General features: G+C 40.0%; 1 protein-coding gene across 1 annotated transcript; it reads right to left on the bottom strand.

Annotated features, from left to right (window-relative positions):
• Positions 1 to 12961: 12961 nt before the first annotated feature.
• On the bottom strand, positions 12962 to 15151 carry IL22 (interleukin 22). Its single transcript, XM_066550913.1, has 5 exons — positions 14846 to 15151; positions 14004 to 14069; positions 13767 to 13910; positions 13490 to 13555; positions 12962 to 13075 (listed from the first exon to the last, which is right to left on the bottom strand). The coding sequence occupies exons 1-5, from the start codon at positions 15038 to 15040 to the stop codon at positions 12962 to 12964; spliced, it is 585 nt and encodes a 194-aa protein (XP_066407010.1). The 5' UTR covers positions 15041 to 15151.
• Between the last annotated feature and the right edge of the window lie 3739 nt (positions 15152 to 18890).

Genomic DNA, 18890 nt, shown 5'->3' with positions numbered 1-18890 from the left:
CATGTAGCCAGTCTGTAGTGGCTTTTCATAAGAAAATCAATAATTTTCAACATCTCTGAAACTTCTAATGTTGCTGGAAAACCCTTGAGCCCACAAGTTTCATTTTGTCTCTTCTGTGAACTTCTATCACCCTACTTACAGGGCTGTAAGTGATACCTTTTCATTGGGCTCTAGACACCTCTGGATGTGAATCAGCAAATGTCTTACTGAATTGGCAAACTTTTCAACTGGATGATGTAAAAGGATGCAGGTAGATGCAAGTGCAAGGTAGCCATATCTTAAAAAATAAATAAAAATATAATAGGGCTTTCCTATCACTCCTTTCATAAAAGAATGGGGGCTACCATTTAATAGCCAATCCTATAAAATCAATTGCACTTCCACAATTTTTGATAGGACGATTTGATTTTCTATTGAAAAATATTGGCTATTTCAAAAAATAGCCAATATTTTTCAACTTTTTTATGTGTAACTTGTCAGAACAAAGATAGTCTTATCTTTCTGGGTCTTGTGTAGCACTTTGTATTTTAGTGCCACTTTGGCACTCATTTATACCATAACTATGGTATAAATAATGTAGAATACCAAAGAACCAGTATTACTCAGTATTTTAAAATTATAAGAAGCAGAAGAAAAAACAAATTCAGACCAGCCCTTTTAGCAATGAAGTCAGAAAATACCTGCAAAGCTTTGTATGAGCAGCAGAATTGATGTATCCAGAGTTAGTCTGAGGACAACAGACCACACCACAAAGCAAGCTGGCTTCCATGAGTAGCCTGGAAACTGAAGAAGTTCAAGGACCCTGCCCTAGAGGCAATGGGCTCTCTCTTTAATGGAAAGTTAGATGTACACTATCAACCAATACTTCAGGAACAACACAATTCTGGTAACACAAGTGAAGTTCATGTGTTACATCTATACAGAATTTATAAAGCTTATGACCATGAGAATGGACAAGAAAGAAAGTATCTAAGAAAAAAGTGTAAGAAAAACCACCAGAGTAGTCAGCTTATTAGATAAGAAAGTCTTGCCTGATTTACCCTGTGTAGAGACTAAGTTTCAAAGCAAGCTGTGTATGACCTATGCTCCATGTGAGTGCATGAAAACAACAGAGTGATGAAGATCCTTTCTTCCCTGCCTTATTGTGAGCCACAGAGTTGTCTTGATCTACATGAGCTTATTAGATATTATTAACATTAAAGTCTCTGTGGAGAACGAACATGTACAGCTAGCACTGCTGCAAAATTCTGTTAGTCCATTTAAGGTAACAATCATATGACTGGTTGTTTTGCAGCTTAAATGGCTTTTTGATCTCCATCCACAAAAAGCCTTGTCTAGTTTCTTACTTAGGAATCTTCTCACTTTTCACAATTTCTGTTTATTTCGTTTCCTGTTAATACAACTAGAATTAAATGTCATGTACTTCCTATGAACATTACTCATATTTGCTTAACTGCTGCTAATGTTATGCTTTCTCTTAGGACAATACCAATTTTTTTTGTTTCCTTATCCTGTTTGAATCACTCTGGTCTTCTGAAAAATAAGAGGTCTTCATGAAGAGGTGCAGTACTTGTCCTCAGAAACATGATTTGATAAACAACAAAGAAGTTTAGAGATATTTTACAAAAACTGAGGGTGACAACACTACTGTTAGGACATAAAAAATTGAGATACCCTAGTACCTCCCTTAGAGAGAGTAGTTTGGAGAACAGAAGCTTCTAGCATTCAATACTGAGCCTGCAATTTTCTAAAAATGGTTGTAATGAACTCATAGGTAAGCCCTGAATACCCACCAGAGTTAAATGTTTCTTGTGACCTTCTATTAGTGTAATAGGAACCCTTGGAGCTGCTATAGATTTTGTACAAGTTCTGTACAAGTACAGAACTATTATGAGCCGGTTTTTCAGGCAAGGGTATCAACATTACCCACACAAACTCAGCACACAGGCACCCAGTGATCCACTACCAGTAGCCTCAGTAGTCATAAACATCAGGAGAACAACAGAATAGCACAGAGACATGGCACCAGCAGCTACAGCTTACATACTATACACACACTGCTCTGGATAGGAAAAATAAACCTGCATAAATGAAATAAGGACAGTGCAAAGAAAATGATAATCACTGGATGTCCAGGACTGGATATCAGCCTGGTGCTTTTCCCATCCTTATGCACAGAATCCCTGTTCACCCACTTTTGGTGCCTGTCTGGGTGCCAAAGAGCAACAAAGATTTAGGTCAGAAGTGACCTGGGCAAGTCATCTTGTCCAAGAAGGGCCACCTACAGCTGTTTGTCTGGGACTGTGTTTAGTCAGCTTTTGAATATCTCTGAAGATGAGACTTCACAATCTCTCTGGTCAACCTGTGCAAATTTTTGGTCACAGTGGAAAACTGTCTTATATTCAGGTGGAATTTCAGGGATTTTAATTTTTTCCTATTGCCTTTTGTCCTGTCACTGGGCACCACTGAGAGGAGCCTGGCTCTCTTCTTTGCTTCCTCTTTTCAGGCATTTGTACACATTGGTGAGATCTCCTTGACTCTTCCCCAAGCTGAACAGCCCCAGCTCTCTCTGCCTCTCCTCAGACAAAAGATGCTTCAGTCCCTTAATTATTCTGTGGCACTTCACCAGCAGGTCCACAAATCCAATTCTCTCAGAAGTTTTTCTCCCCCTCTATGCCTTACACAAGCCTCATAAAAATTTTAAGGTATTAAGTAAAGCAGAAATCAGACTCAAACCCAGATAAGGAAGATAAACTAAACCAAATCAATCCAAAACAAAACAACCCCAAACATAATTACATTTTTCCTGCATTTGCACTCCTTTGCACTTTATGTATAACAACTTCTGAGAAAGCTTCAAATGTAAATTGCTATAAAACATGCTGTCAGTCCTCTGTCATTCTCAGGACTGGTTCAGGTGGTGGATCTCCCTGTGTTACTGGCCTGCTTCAGTGTTTCAGTTTGGTGACAGATGGTTGGCAATTATCTGTCAAGCTGGTTTTACTTCAGAAATCTGATTGGAAGGTTCAGTACATTCAGTCTTTTCAGAGATAGATTAGAGTATATTCAGTATCCATTTTGAAACCACCAAGGTACTAGAACTGAAATTTTGCATTTATGCACAGAAATAGACAACAAATAAAAAATTAGTTTTCTAAGCAGTAGCAGTTTTTATTGCCAACTGCTTCAGAAAAATGCTCAGTGCTATTTGAGTAATAGTCAAGATACATCTTAAATGTCCAGTTATGTAGTTAAAATTAGTAATCACTTTCTGGTTGGACAAGGAGTTGAATTTTATATAAAACCTTTATGTATATAGCCTTTACTAGTCACACACATGTAGTCTTGCATTTGAGAATAGAGATTATGAGAGAAAGAGATATGAAAAAATGTTTGAGCATCGTTCCCATCAACCAGTCAAGAGATCTCATTTAGCAACAATGATTCAATCCCCAAACTCTTTAGAAAACATTTGTTTGCCACCACAAAACTCACAGTAGGAAATCCCTGCACAGCAGTATTTCTGCAGAGTGTACAGATGTGCCCAGCAATAACAGCTCAGCCTTCCCACGTGGGGACGTGGCCAATCCAGACTCCTTGTCGTCTCTTGTGACATACAGGAGTGTTCAAAAGTCTGTGACCTGCTTTCTATTGTAATGTCGTCATGGCATTAATAAAAGGTTGCACTAAAATTACAAAAGGAAAAAGCCAACCTCATGGAAACCTGGGTCTAGTTCTGGGGGAGGATGTCCACAGCTGCTGGGTTGGTAGAAGTGTGTCAGTTTGCACGGCACAACTCTTATCCTGGAAAGCTTGTCCTCCTACTTTTGTGCACCATCTTTTCAGTTTTCTCTCTCCCCACAATCTTTTTTAACCTTCATTCTTGCTTCTTTTTTCAAAATATTTTTAAAGTCCTTTTTCCCCTCTGTTCTCTTAACCCAGGACATTCCTGAGTGTCTTGGCAATGCCAGCACAGGCTGCCCATACAGCTCTATGTGTTACACCACCTGGGAGTTGGGCTGCAAGACTGGCATTGAATCTCTCAGCTGACATGCCCATGCTAATGACAGGCAATAAATTGAACCACAATATGAAAAATCACTTTCTTTTTCTTTCTTTTTCTTTTTTTTCTTTTTTTCTTTTTTTTGTAAGAATGGTCCTTCATTAAAAACAAACAAACAAACAAACAAACAAACAAAAACCCTATGTAGGAAATATTGCTTGCAATGAGAATACTTGCACTTCAGTAAAGAAGTGAAGTCATCCATTTGGTTTGCAGCTAAAGTTTTTCTGCTTACTGAAAGCTGAATCCTAGCTTTAGTCAGGCTATTTTGAACAACAAAGAAAATCTCCTGCACACGAAAATGTAAAAAACTTGCCATGTCATCTCTCAGGTCAGCTCCCTCACAAGTGAGATTTGCTCCAATATCCTTGCCTCTGTTGGACTCCCCCACAGGACATCTGCCACCTTGACTCCCCAGTGTACGAGCACAGAACAAAAGCTAGAGAAGCAGCAGTGCAGCAAGCAACAAAGTGATTTCCCTGAGGGATTTTCTGTTTGGGAGTGCTGTTCTCCTCTAGTGAACTTAAACCCACTGGCAATAAATGTGCTTCCCTCTGTTTTCTTCCCCTCAGAAGCATCCTTGATCCCTTCAGTCAGAGGCTGCTGCAAGGGAACCATCTCCCCAGCAACTTCATGGCTTCAGACTTTCCACTTCCCACTGTGCATCTTCCTTCTTTGTGAAGTGCTGCTTCCAATGAACTCCATCAGTAGAGGCACTTCTGGGAGAAATTTCACTTATTTAATTATCAGATATGGTCACATCTGGCACTCTTTGCTAGAAAATATATAGAAGACAAATAATGATTTATTTATGAGAAGTTCCAAAGCATGTAGAATCCCATGGCACAGGTCATTAGAGAGGTACCTGATGGTGCTGTAAAAGAAGAGTTTCTTTTGGCAGGATTTATAAAATAGAGACTGCATTGTAAACACTCCTAAAAGTTATAGAAAAATAAAATATCACAAAAAATAACTAGAAAAAAAGAAAGAAAAATGCCACAGATGTCAAAATATCCATTGAAATTTTCACTTTAGATCAGGAAACTTTTGATGATTTTTCCAATTAAAACAACAGAAAAACTTTATTTTAGAAACTCAGGAAATTTATTTTAGAAACCTAAGAAACTTTCTAAGAAAGTTGAGTACTGGTTATATCTAATTCTGGATAATTGTTGGTTTGGAGTTTCACTCTTTAGTCTGTTTCAGGGTCTACTATTTACTTAGTGTGTAGCACAATATGTGAACACATGCACAACACTTAAAATCACAGAAATCTTTTAATAGATACTTCCTTTAAGAGTTTCTTGAACAAAAGAGAAATATTACATCTCTTAACATTTGTAGATTTAGTAGAGCTTTTAGAGAATCCTTATATGCAAAGTTAAAGTTACAGACCTCAGCACTGACTTTGCAAACTCCCATACATCCAATTCATATTGTAACTGTGACAAAAGTTTAAATCATGTCATACTTGTAGGAGTGAAGCAAAATGAATTAGTAAGTCCTTAGTGTTCTCCATATGAAAACAGCTACTTTTAACTTTTTAAGCTATGGTTTGCAGAGAACAATGAATGGACACCTTTTTTGTGGGTTTTTTTTTTTTTTAATGTAATATCAGTGCTGGGCTTACCAGCTTTTGAGTTTCCAGAAGAAAATCACTCTTGTGTAGAAAAGCAGAAAAACATTTTTTAAATCAAGTTAAAATGACCTTTCAAACTTAATAAAATCTTCAAAGATACCATTTGCTACAAAGAATAAAAACTAAAAAAAATCCTTTGCCATATTTTTTTCTGATTATTTGTATTACTTAAATCAACAAAAAGAGGTTAATTCTATAGTTCACAGTGTGGGCTGGAAAAATCACATGGCAGCCTTGATTTTAATTACTTTTTCCCATCTGTACAAATTTTCAGTACTTGTACCTATTTGTGAAGAAGCTTTTATCAGTTCCAAATACACATGGGTTGAGAAAGGTTTCCTCACATTTCCAGGCTTAGGTTAGATTATCTGAAAGCAATTTTTGCACATGAGAATTCCTTTTCTTGAAAAAAAGGCATTTTTGTGCCAAATTTTGCTTTGTTTAGCTCCATAAAAACCACATTTGTTGCCTTGATCTTCAGACAACATGATTCAAAACTCTCAGATAAGCCCTTCAAAGTATTCTAGGTCTGAAATGTTTGCCCAAACCTCTGAACATATAAAAGTTTATTTTTATTATTCTGTTGCTTTGGGAAAGCAAACATTTTATTTATCACAATATCATAACATTTTATTTATGTGCTATTTATATGGCAAGGAACAGAAGGTAATTTATCAATCTCTCTTATCTCGGTTCTGATAATGAGGTTACTGTATAAGCCTAAGCCTACCAGCCAAAACTTCATACTGCAGGTCTAATAAAATTCTCTGATTTACTCTTCAGCAGTGTAGAAAAAAATGAGTTGCTCCTGTCTTCCTATTTTCAGAGAAACATCACATATTCACCTCCCTTAAAAACATTCTCTCTTATTTATTCATTTCCAGTGACACTGGGTTACCAACAGAAAGTGAAGTCCATAACTGCAAGTACTAATGGAAAACAGTTAGGAACTGAAAACTGAAATCTAGTGCAGTTACGTTCTTACTGCTGAAACATTTCCAAAGTAAAATGGCACAGAAAAAGCTTCTTCATTCTGGTTCTTCCACTTGCCCTTAGCTTGACCCATGGGCACCACACCAAGCGTGGGATATGCAAGGCCCAGCCACAGCCCCGAGGCTGGGTGCTGAGTCTGAGCTCGGTGTTGGGTCTGAGCTCATCACACATCACACATCACATGTCACACATCGCATGTCACACATCACACATCACACATCACACATCACATATAGCACATCACACATCACATGTCACACATCGCATGTCACACATCACACATCACACATCACACACCACACATCACACATCACACATCACATATAACACATCACACGTCACATGTCGCGTGTCACATGTCACACATCACACATCACACATCACACGTCACATACCACACATCACACATCATATGGCACATATAACACATCACACATCACATGTCGCGTGTCACACGTCACATCACACACCACACACCACACACCACGCGTCACACACATCACACAGGCTGATGGAGGCACCAGGCTCCCCGCGCCTGCCAGCCCTGCTGCCGACAGGGCTAGGGACGGGCTCTGCCCGTGGGCAGCAGCGCAGCTTTGCTAGCTGGCTTTCTGGCACCAAAGCTAGGGCAGATGACTCATATAAGGCTACTATCAAAATGAGGAGAATATGTGCTGCTTTAGCAATTTGCAGGATCAGAGTCTTGGTCACTGATTTGTTTTGAGTTCCCAGAAATCCAAGTCGGGTAAGAACTGAATCATTGGCAGATATTAAATGAGGGCATGGTGACAACACTGAGCAGCTCTCTGTTTTGGAGGCTGCAAGCTCACATGCCAAGTTAAACCAGATATCTCATGTGCAAGCAACTGTCCTGCATTTTCTGAGCCACACGTGGTTCCCATCAAGCCAAGATGCTTTCCTAAACTGAATTGAACCTCTATCACACAGAGGAGAAATGCATACAGTGTTGATATTCACATTAATGACTACAAACCAGTAATATTTTTTGCCAAATGCTGTCCTTGACAAACAAGCACACTCTCTTTTTGAGCTGTCAAAGTAAAACTAAGCCCAGAGCTGATAACATCCCCAGATCTGGTAATATCTACCTTAAATCTTAGTCACACCATTTATTTATTTGGTCACAACATAAGAAAAATAGAGAATCTGGAATTTCTTTCCCTATTCAAAACTGTCAGGACTCACATTATAAAGGATAACTCCTGAAGGAGAAAACCTGGTCAAACCAGAAACTTTACAGATGTTTCTGGTAAGAAGTAGGACAAGGTCTGGGTATTTTTAGACCAACAATAAATACAAGGTCACTGCAAAGACAAGCAGCATCTAAACTTTATTTTGGAACCTCTGCTTCTCAAACAAGTGTTAATACAAGATTTTCATGAAAAAGCCTTTTATCAGAACAGTCCAAATCATCACTTCCATTATCTATGTTGAAACCTTTCTTTTTAAATTTTCTTTTTTTGGTAATAGAATTGACCCTATAAATACACAAACAAGTCTTACACCCTTTGGAGTCAATAGGAGCTTATTTTCTACCTTCTGTGGAGCAGGACCAGACACAGGACGAACTGATCCATTGGGGAGCTCTTACATCACAAGGCCTAATCAGAAAGTCAATCTTCATGATTGCACAGCTTTTAGACTTTACCACAGATGCATGATTGCCCCATTCTTTTCACTTCTTAAGGAACATCATCACTATTCTTTAAATGTGCAGTAGGAGTCAGAAATCTTTCTTTTGGAAAAAACTGTAGAATAAAGAGAACTTTAAATTGATGCAATTCTGCAGTTTTTGGAAATCAACATCACTTTGCATTCAGTCATTTGAAACTAGGGCTACAATTTCCAGGGGAAAAGCCTTACTGGTTCTTGAAGAAACAACCATAAAACAGTTTCAAGTAAGTCAGTTAAATACATATTCATGAGTCTGCTTTTTTTCAAAATATTTTTATCCATGCTGCCCATAGCTGAAGACAAAATATTTTTAGTTTAGAAGATAGCCCTATTTTTTTAATCAAACTTGGATAAGAAAAATGGCCAGATCCTGGAAATATTAAATGCTGTGCTTTAATCCTTCATACTGGAAAAATATTTACATTTGGGTCCCATGAGCTAGTTTCCTGAGGATAAATGGTTCTTCTCAATATAATTTTTACTTTAATTTCTCCTTAGGGGAGGAAAGAGGTAGGAATCTTTTCTTTTCAAACCATTCATCATTGAATTCCAAATTAAACTATAGAAATCGATATATGTGTACTTGCCAGGAATTTGTAATATAAAGGTTAACAGAGAGAGTGATTTCCTAGGCTTGAGAAGAAATCCTTTCACTTGCATTGCTGTTTAGCACTTTTGTTAGTGGTGAAGTTCATACAGTTAATCTGATAATGTCTGCAGTGTTAACCAATGCAAAAGGTGTCACAAATGGATATGTGCTATGAATCATATGTAGCCCCAGAAGCACCACCAGCCTTGACATAGTCTGTATTTAGTTACCTCACACAAATCTGACTTTCCAACAAACATTCTTGAATGTTTGCTAGAAATAGAATCCTGGTCTGGATCCCTGGAGAGATTGCATCACTTTCCATCTTAAATATGTTATTCTATGTAACTTTTTTTTTTTTTTTTGGATAGTGGCCTGCCAATAATACCCAGGGTCCCACAGAACTGCATTGTAGGATTTTCCTTCTTTCTGTGGTCATTACCTTGACTGAAAAGTTTGTCAGGCATTTACTGCTGTTCACTGCAGTGCATACCTCCTCCAGAGCACTTAATTGTGTAGCAAAGTGTGCTTTAAAGCACAAACAGACATAATCACATGCCACTGATTTATGAACAGGGTAGCTTCAACATTTTGCATTGCCTAGAATATACTTACAGCAGCAGATTGGAAATATTAACCCGGTATTATTGTAGGTCACTTGGGGAGTATATATTCACACATTGAATATCTAAATCTCTTAAATGAGTAACACTCCAGGCAATGTATTTAAGACATGTTTCTTAAACTGTCACCAATACTTACTCAGCAGGATGTGGAAACTTCTGTTTATGCTTTGGGTTCTTCTCTCTTCACAATATGACATTTCAGAGGCAGTTTTATAAATGTTTTACAACTACCTGTGTAGGGAAAAAAAGTGCCTGTTCTGGTCACCTAATGTAAGAGAAGGGGAGGAAGAGTCAATGAAACGCAAATTTGACAGTAGAGTGGTCTGTGAATTTTTGCCCACGAAGAGGTCCTGCAGCCCCTGTAGTGGAGGTGTCCTCAATGTGGAACAGGTGCTTTCCCTAAGGTTGCTAGTCGAGGATCTCTGGGAATTCCAAACAGTCCGTGACTTGGAGGCAGAAAATGGAAATTAAAATAGGGCAACGGGAATCAGAATTGCATGAATAATGGAGTTTCTCTTTGGTGGCCCAACCACAAAATTAAGCCAAAATAATTCATTTTGTGTAGGCTCAAAGCACTTGTCCAACTCAAAATGAAACAGCTCATTTTGCTTCCAAATCTCTTTTCAACCTTTGAAAGAAATGCTCATAAAATCGAAACACTAACTATTTAGAAAATGTCAGAACAAAATATTTCAGCAAGATTTTCCTTTTTTGAGCTGGAACTATTAACTGGATTAAAACCCAGCTTGCCTGACTGAAACTACATTTTTATTTTCTTTTGATCAGTGATTGTTTGTCCCAGACATTTCCTCCATTTAAGGGAAACCTACTCTGACTTCTACTTCCTTTGTTCAAAACTGACCATCACCGCCATCCTTCACACATCCTCAAGTCACACATACCCTGAAAGAAAACCTGAGAAGGAAATTCTACAAATTTTGCTGGGTGGCATTTCCAGGGCTCCAGCTCATGAGGTTTCTGTGGTAGAATCTTCCAAGTGGTGGCTTTTAGGTTTGGAGAAGTTAATAATTAGTCAACTTCATTTTTACGCTTTTGTGGACAAACAGATTTTAATCTGCCCCAGTGTGGAAAATTTGAGACTGATTTGACATTTCTGGGTAGGGTAACTCGGTAAGGACAGTGTAGAAGAGACCTAAAGGAAGCAGAAGAAGGAAATAAGTTATTCATCCATTTGTGAAGTGATTTTATCAACAAGGAACAGCATGTATGTGGCTCATGGTCTGGCCTTTATTTATCATTAAGGAACAAAACAGGTACTTTTAGAGTAAAGCTGTGTTATCCTGCCCAAAGCCACAACCTTTATTACCTTCCAATGCAGACCAGGGAAATGACACCTGTATAATTCCTCTTATCCTCCACTGACTGTAAAGGGACACAAGATGTGGTTCAAGGAAAAACTGTGTATGTCAAAGGTCAGTGAAGTGAGCGATTCATTTGGTGTTTAAACTCCCTTCCTTTGCTGTCAGTTGTCACAAGTTTGAATGATAAGAGAAAGGATGCTGGCCAATAGCTCTTGACAACATCATTCCTTATCCCAGAAGAAAGGAAATATATACCAAACTGAATATATAATAAAGGTTAAATCCCTGAAACTGTCATGCAGTACCAGATCCTGGCTGCCTGTCATTTATGGGCCACTTCTGCCTTGACTGTGAATAGCCATGTAAATCATGTCTTGTGATATGCAAATGAAAGTGTGGGGAAAAGTAAACCATGTTGAATGAATCTAGTTTGACCTGTAACAGGCATCCATCACCCAAATGGATCATATGCTGGTCTAATATGTGATTTCCCACAAGAAAGTGCTGTGATTTCAGCTCACATAAACTGTGTTCAAAACAGGTACGGATGATGCTTTTAAATCCATCTTTAGTTTGCTCTGGCTCAGGAGCAACATTTTTTAAATGTAGACATGATACTTGTTGCCCTGATGAATAAATGGTAAGGCCTCACTCAAGAACACTTCAGCAGTTGCTGGAATCTGCTATTACATATTTCTGATTATTTGGATGCTTTTCACCCTTTAGGCTTGGTCCAGTCACCAGTTTCCCTGGCTACAGCAGGGCAACTCTTTTGTCTTTCCAGGAGACATTGCTGAAGGACATGACAGGATAATGACAGACTAAACAGTGCTTCAGGGACTTGGGGGGTTTTTCTGCCTTGGAGTTTGTGTTGAGAATAGGCACCAAGCATTCTCTTCTGAAGGAGTCTCAGATCCCTGATGCTGCAGAGCACCATTTGTGCTCAGTATGCTGTGGATGGGCAGTGGGAATGCAGAGCTCTCAGTTTTCATTAGCAGCTGCTGCCTGTTTGTCTCTGTGTCATCTGGCCCATGGGGACAGTTTGGGACTTTTCAGCAGCAGCTATTCAAGGAGGGATCTTGTCTCTGTATGTACCAAGGCAGAACCAGTGAACCAAACCAATGACTTTCAGGAATTATGCTATTTTTCCTACCATCCCCTACAAGAAAGGCTGACTGACAGGCTGCCCACTAAGCCCTGGCCTGTGAGAAGCCAGAATTTCAGGCTTATGGTGAAGAAGCATAGCCCCAGGCAGAGCTTGCATCCTTCCTGGGCACAAGAATACAGCCACTAGTTCAGCAGCTCCACAGGTGCAATGTGTGTCATCTCCCTTGTGTTTGAAGAAAAGACAAAAAGCTCTGCAAAGGGCAATGTTTGAGGACCAAAATATTTATTATAATAAATTAAAGCATTTATAAAATGTTCCATCTGCATATAAATATCACACAGCAGTGTTAATTTCTGGTAAAGCTTCATAAATACATTTCCTTGTATATTTTTCAATTAATCCATATAAATAAAAGTATTTTATAATTATTACCTTAAAATAAGTTACAATTAAATACAAATGACAAAAATTATTTCTGAAAAAATCTGAAATACCAACTTTTCAGGCAAAGGTCAGAAGGGGGCAACATATGCAAAAGAGATTTCCAACAAGAAGGCTCAAAATATCCTGGCTAAAACATCACATTAAAACATCACTGCCTTAAACAAAGCTGATTCATAGGTGTCAAATTTCAGTGTATAAAAGACAGAAATGGTTGCCTCATTCCTGTGGGGACGAGGAGGACAGAACAGTGCTTTCAAAAATAAGTAATACCCTGCATTGCAATCAAGAGGCAATGTCCTGGAGTTTTCATTTTCAAAGAAGGCAGCAATATCCATCCTGTCTCTGCCCAGTTAGTTTTCTAGTTTTGACACAAGTGAAAAATATACTGCATCTGGGGGGAATGGACATAGTTGCAGCTAATTAATTTGAGTTATTGCAAGAGATCTGCAGAGACATCTCTTCAAGCCTGATCCAGAATTTTTTCAATTTTTCTTCTTGTTCCCTCCCTTCTTTGGGGCATCAGTACAGGCATTTTCCATGTAGTCAAACAGTAAATCCAGCTCTCCAATGGCTTTAGTCTTTCCATTTTCTCCCAACTAGAAAAGAGCAGAATGCAAATCTTAACAAATAGGGGTGGTTTTTTTTTTGAAAATTGAAATTAGGATTGTCACAGAAACTGAATCAACAATTTACTTTCCTAATTCTCTTACACAGTTCTGCTAGTGTCATTATATCATAAGATATAAAATAGTTTGTTCAAATCCAGACTAGCATATAAGTTTCCTGAAACCTAATTTTTTAAGGTTTAAATTCCCATAACATGTGCAGAGAACTAACAGGACAAGTGAGGGAGGGCTAGAAGGGGAGATACCATTAATCTCCTATTTAATGCCCTCATAGGCTTCACATCCTAAATAATCTCGAGTTTGTTTCATAATTAGGTCAGCCTTAATCCAGCTAAAGGACTGGGGTTTGAAACTGCTTTTTCTTAATGTCTGGGGAAAATGTACCTGTTCCATTTTGTTCTTCATTTGTTCCAGGTTATTTTCAATGTGGTCTCTCTTTCCTGAGAATTGCTAAAAGAAAGGAAACATCAGACATAAGATGGACAGCTATATGCAGTGATGTACTATTTTTTTCTTTTTCACACCTTTCTATTAACTCTGACTTTCATATCTTTGATCTGAGGTTTCCTTTCATATCACTGCCTTTTGACACTGCTTGTAGCATTCTGAGATTTAGGAGCAGCAATGAGAGTCGGAGGGAAAGAAACCCAGTGTTACTCACACAGCTGCTCAGCTCTGAGGTAAGGGATGCCAAGAACTGTGCCACCTCCTCAACATGAGGGTACTGGCTCTTGACTTCAGTGAGGAGAACATCTTTTACTACGAGCTCCACAACCCTCTTCATCATGTAGCAGCGGTTGTTTTCCTATGTATGAAAGTAAATCAATGTTAAATCAAGGCAAGAGATCATAAGTGCTGCAGAGGGATGCAAAGAACAGACTCCTCATGTAAGGCTTACCCTGATATTAACAAAGAGCTGCTGCCCAATCAATCTGTTGTCTGTGTCCTTGTCTGAGGCACTGGCCTGAGAGGAAAAAGGAAGAGTCAGGAGGCATTGGGAACCTTACAGAAAAATTAATAATAAACCCAGAAGTTTTCATCAGCAATGAAAGTGCAGGTGAAATGAGGGAATGGACACCACAGTCTGTTACAGGTAGATAAGCTTGGACATCGTGTCTGTTTCTCCCCTCAGTTGGGTGAGATTCAAGGTCAGTATCACAGGAAAATAAATAAGCTGAGGTCTGAACTTGTACCTCTCAGTTAAAAGTCAGAAGTCGTCGTGGTTATGGGTGACTAAACCAGATACTGCAGGTGGCCGACCTCACAGTGGCCCACAGTGCTGCAGGGAGGTGCTCGGTGGTGTGCACCCAGGGACACCCACCCATGGCAAAAGCAGCCAGGAAACCTGCCCTGGCAGAGCACTCTAGGACACCTGAGCATCTGCTTGGCTGTGACTGGAGTCATGGACAGGCCCAGCTCCAAATGGCCTGAGCACACTCAGAAATTTAATGTCATATTTCACAAATTACCCACTTTGGCAGCAGCTGCTTGACAAGAAGCAGCTGTGCTGTTCTAGGGGCTGCCTTTCCCTTGGGGAGCAGCAGGAGGAGAGCAGCAGCAGCTTCCCCTGCCTACACAGCCAGCAGGCAATAGACCTGCTCCACACACCCAACCTCTGCCTTAACTGCAAATCCACTTGTTTTATTTTCAGGGGAGAGAGGGAGGAATGCCAAAGGCTAGAGGCACCAAGAGAGGAGTAGGTCCTCAGATCCCACCACGAAGGACACACAATGACTGTACCGTTTTGGCCAAGGTGTAGGTGCGATTCCTGATGTAGGGCTGCTGGAAATGGATCTTCCTGAGCCTGCAGGCATGATGGGCACTGGGAGCCCCTTTCAGAGGCAGAGAGCTGGTGAGAAGAAGAGGGAGACAGCAACAGCAGCAGAAGAACATCCATCCTGGGAAGCTGTTGGCCAAGGTGTGCAGGGAGGCCATGGCTCAGGGTCTGACAGCGTCTGTCCCAGCGGCTGCAGAGCGGGCTCAGCACTGCTGAGAGGAGACAAGGCAGCGTTAGCACCAAGGAGAGCGGGTCAAAGTGAGAGCAGCACAAGGGCTGCAAGCCTTACCTTTGCTGTGATTCTTGATGTGCTCTGCAGGAGGTGAGCTGCACCTTATATAGGGCCACCAACGTCTCTCTCAGCTTTTTTTTTTTGGCGTACTGGTGGTGAAATAAAAATGACATCAGCAAGTCTCTTACTTGTAAGTATCCTCTTCTGAGAACTACCTAACCACTTCAAAACCCACAAATACAACTTCAAGGCCATCATAATCTTTAGTTTCCTATAAAAAACCCCAAATATTCATGTGGGGCAAAGTAGGGGCTTTTACCAGGGTAGGAATCCTGACTTCTTTTTGCATAAAAATATTTGAGAATTGTAGGAGTTTGTGCCTCCTGTCCTAATTATCACACGCTCACTTGATTGACAATTTGATGGCAGAAAACCATCAACAAATCTTCTGTGGTACAAGACTGGTTTCACTGCTGCTGACTGGTGCACACAAGTGATCAGAGACTGTGTCAGAACCAAAGCACTGACCACCTGTGGCTCCTACCCTGAAAAATACCTTCCCCACGCAGTGGCCCACTGGAGTCATGGGCCATCTGCACATCACTGTGCAATCCTCCCTGAGAGATCAGAAACTGTGTAGGATCAACACTGCATTTATCACGTGCCTGATTTTCAAATTCCCTTTTTCAAAAATATCATCTGTATTTAAGGCTGTAATCTGGTATAATGACCACAGCTGTGGTCATGTATCCATCCAGGTGATTTCCATGTTCCTAAGGCTCTTCTGCTAACATGGAGGCAGTGCTGCACCTTCAGTCTGAAATGCCATGTAGTGTTCCAAACGGGACACTGCACTCTTTAGACAGTAATTTTCAACACATCTGTAGATGGTAATGCATGAGAAGACAGAACTGGTACAAATGTAAACTCCTGGTTTTCTAATACCCACAAGGCACACAGGTGACAAACAGGAGAAAAGACATCTGGAAAACCAAGGCTTCAGCTCTGCCTCTGAGAGTGGATATCTGAGAGCTCTGAGGGTGGGCATCCATCTGGCTGGGCTCCATTCTTTGTGCCTCAGGTTCTCAGGACAAGAGCCATTTTCAACCTAACCTCATGGTCTGAAATGCCCAGATTTTTTTCTGACACCTGAAAGGAAGCAGTTAAAAGCTGAGTGGAATGAGGTTTATTCTTTAGCCTCCTCTGATGCCTCTGTGGCATGAATTTATCCCTCCATGTCTCAGTCCTGCCTCAGTTGCCCTTAGACATCTGCTACATCGATGCTGCACAGATCTGTGCCCTTGAAGCTGAGCCCTGGAGCCATCATCACCACCTCCTTTTCCATGCCCCTCTCAGGTACCCATTCCCATGACCAGCCTCCAACAGCATCTTGACTGCAGCAGGCAGCAGAAACTGAGTCTGGACCCAGGATATCAACAGTCTAGTTCACACCCAAATTTACCACAAGGCTATTCAAGAATATATTTCTAAACTCTTTACCACTTATATTTCAAGCTAATCATTCCAGTGGGGTACAGATTAATGAGAAGATGAAAGGCTAAGTTTTACATAACCAAAGGATAGATGGTAAAGACCAAACTGGGAGAATCCTGATGGATAGGCTGCTTTGAAGTATTGACTCTCCCTGAAATGCATTTCCATTAACTCCTCCCCAGGTGTTAAACACAGTCTGATAACCAAAGTCTGCTTCTAACTGAGGTTTCTCCACCAGTTCATCCATCAGAACTGAAGTCCCATACCCACAACAGGAGCTGTGGACAGGCATTCAGATCCCCTGTCCCCTTGTCCTTCTGGCAGATGTTACCTCTCCATCCCTTTGGTCACTCACTCATCAGACACAGATCCAGCTTGCCTGACCTCTTTTTGTGGCTCCAACCCCATGGAAAGGGTCCATGACCTAAGCAGGAGCTGTGCCACGCCCATCAGTTCAAACCACCATGAGGAGCACATCTCGTCCCTTGTCCTGATGGATATTTAAACAAAATCAGGCAGATTAATGGGGAATTAGATGATGAATCCTTCTTCTGCCCCTTCCTATGCAATAATTACAGCATCTCTTCTGTCTTCCTGCTCTTTTATTTCAAACCATACACTGGGACATGTATGTGTAAAACCTGTGCTAGTGCTTCAGGATCTTACTCCAGTCCCCAGCTGAAGTCCAGAAGAGACTTCAGCTCCGTGTTTTCTACTAGATTTGAGGAAGAGTTTATTTTTATTCTTGTTTGAGGAGGAAATACAATAGACTTTTCAAAAACAAGGTCTTGAAGCATCACTTAGGGTAAGCCTCAGAGAAATTGCTTGGTTAGATTCCCCTTCTCAAACAGGCTACCCTGACCTGCACAGCAGGAGATATCAGTGGAAGGAAAGCTGCCTTTCATTTAAAATGTGGTACTCTGGATGAAACCATCACTGGAGGGTCTTGCTTTGTGGAGAAAGAGTAAACTGAAAAAAATGCATCTGAAAAATGAGGGGGAAGTAATTTCCCTTTCTTATTTAATGATTTTTAATAGGTTTAATGGTATTTTTAATATTTAAGGCTAGTAACACTGTTTAAAATATGAAACTCTTACAAGAAAATACATGTCCTCTGCTTTCATTTTAATTAAAACTTACCAAAGATCTTTAATCTTCTATAAATTACTCTCTGGTTTTTTTTTCAAGTATAATTAATTAAGGGAATTATTTTGAAATTATTCACAGGTCACTTTTTCTCCCTGGTACCGCACCAAGAGTTAAGTGTCTATCCTATCATGTAACTCACCTATAAACTCTTGAAGTCTAATTACACGGAACTTCCCTAATTCATTAAGAAACCATAGTGGTAAATATTCTCGACAATGACTTGTTGACCCATTTTGAAGAGAGAAGATTTTTTGGGGAGGACTGGAACTCTGCATCACATCTGCTTCTAAAGCCACAGACACTTCCTTCTGACTTTGAATGAGGTCACAGGTGAGCACCAACACTGTACTTTGATGTTCAGCTGTTGTGTCAGCAGCAACATACCAGCATGCAGGAATTCTCTTGGGCTTTAGAACATTTTCAACCAGCCAGGATTATACTGCACTATTAGAAATGTCAGGACTGGCCACTGGGCTAGAAATACTGAAGAGTGGGCATATGAAAAAGTGAGCCTGTGTACTGTGCTCTTGGATCCTTTCTTTGGCAGTGAGATTCTCTCCCCTAAAACCCTTGTATAAATGGGCCATAGGTCATGGAATACCTAAAACTGAACACTCAATCTCAGGGTTCAGGTCACACTTATCCCCTCATTTGTGGGTGCAGTTCATTTGTGAAGCAGGCAGCTGTCATGTCCATTTTATCTCAATTCTTCTCTGCTTTTGTCCAGACTTTCAAACTTCCAAAGATCAAAGTAGACTATAAAATTGTTTCAGCTCAAGATCCAGTAAACTTTAGACAGCTCTCTGCCCAGCAATGAAAACCTCAGTAATGGAAATAAATTCTTCCCTACAAAACTTGAAAATAAGCTTTCCTGTAATGCAGCCATTCCTTATGGAAACATAGTACACACACAAGTGTCTTCTGGGCACAATAATTAGGAATGGCAGCAGGAATTCAGTTTCTACAGAGGAAATGGTACCAATACAGAGACTGGGAGAGGACATGTAGCATTCAACCATCATACTTCTGCTTGACTCGTTTTTTTCTTTGTTTTTTTTCAATAGGTTTAATGTTATGTAAGAAATTGTGAGTCCTTTGGAAGAAGAATGAATAGCATCAATAAAATTGCTTAG

The sequence above is a fragment of the Molothrus aeneus genome, chromosome 5 (genome assembly GCF_037042795.1).
Source record: "Molothrus aeneus isolate 106 chromosome 5, BPBGC_Maene_1.0, whole genome shotgun sequence".
Classification (NCBI taxonomy): Eukaryota; Metazoa; Chordata; class Aves; order Passeriformes; family Icteridae; genus Molothrus; species Molothrus aeneus.
This window is presented reverse-complemented; position numbering and strand designations above follow the sequence as displayed.

Excerpts from the sequence above, each read along its gene's own strand:
- IL22 (XM_066550913.1), bottom strand. The coding sequence starts at position 15,040 with ATGGCCTCCCTGCACACCTTGGCCAACAGCTTCCCAGGATGGATGTTC. Across the intron at positions 13,556-13,766 it reads CCTCAGAGCTGAGCAGCTGT|CAATTCTCAGGAAAGAGAGA; the intron begins GTGAGTAACACT and ends CCTTTCTTTTAG. Across the intron at positions 13,076-13,489 it reads TGAAGAACAAAATGGAACAG|TTGGGAGAAAATGGAAAGAC; the intron begins GTACATTTTCCC and ends GCTCTTTTCTAG.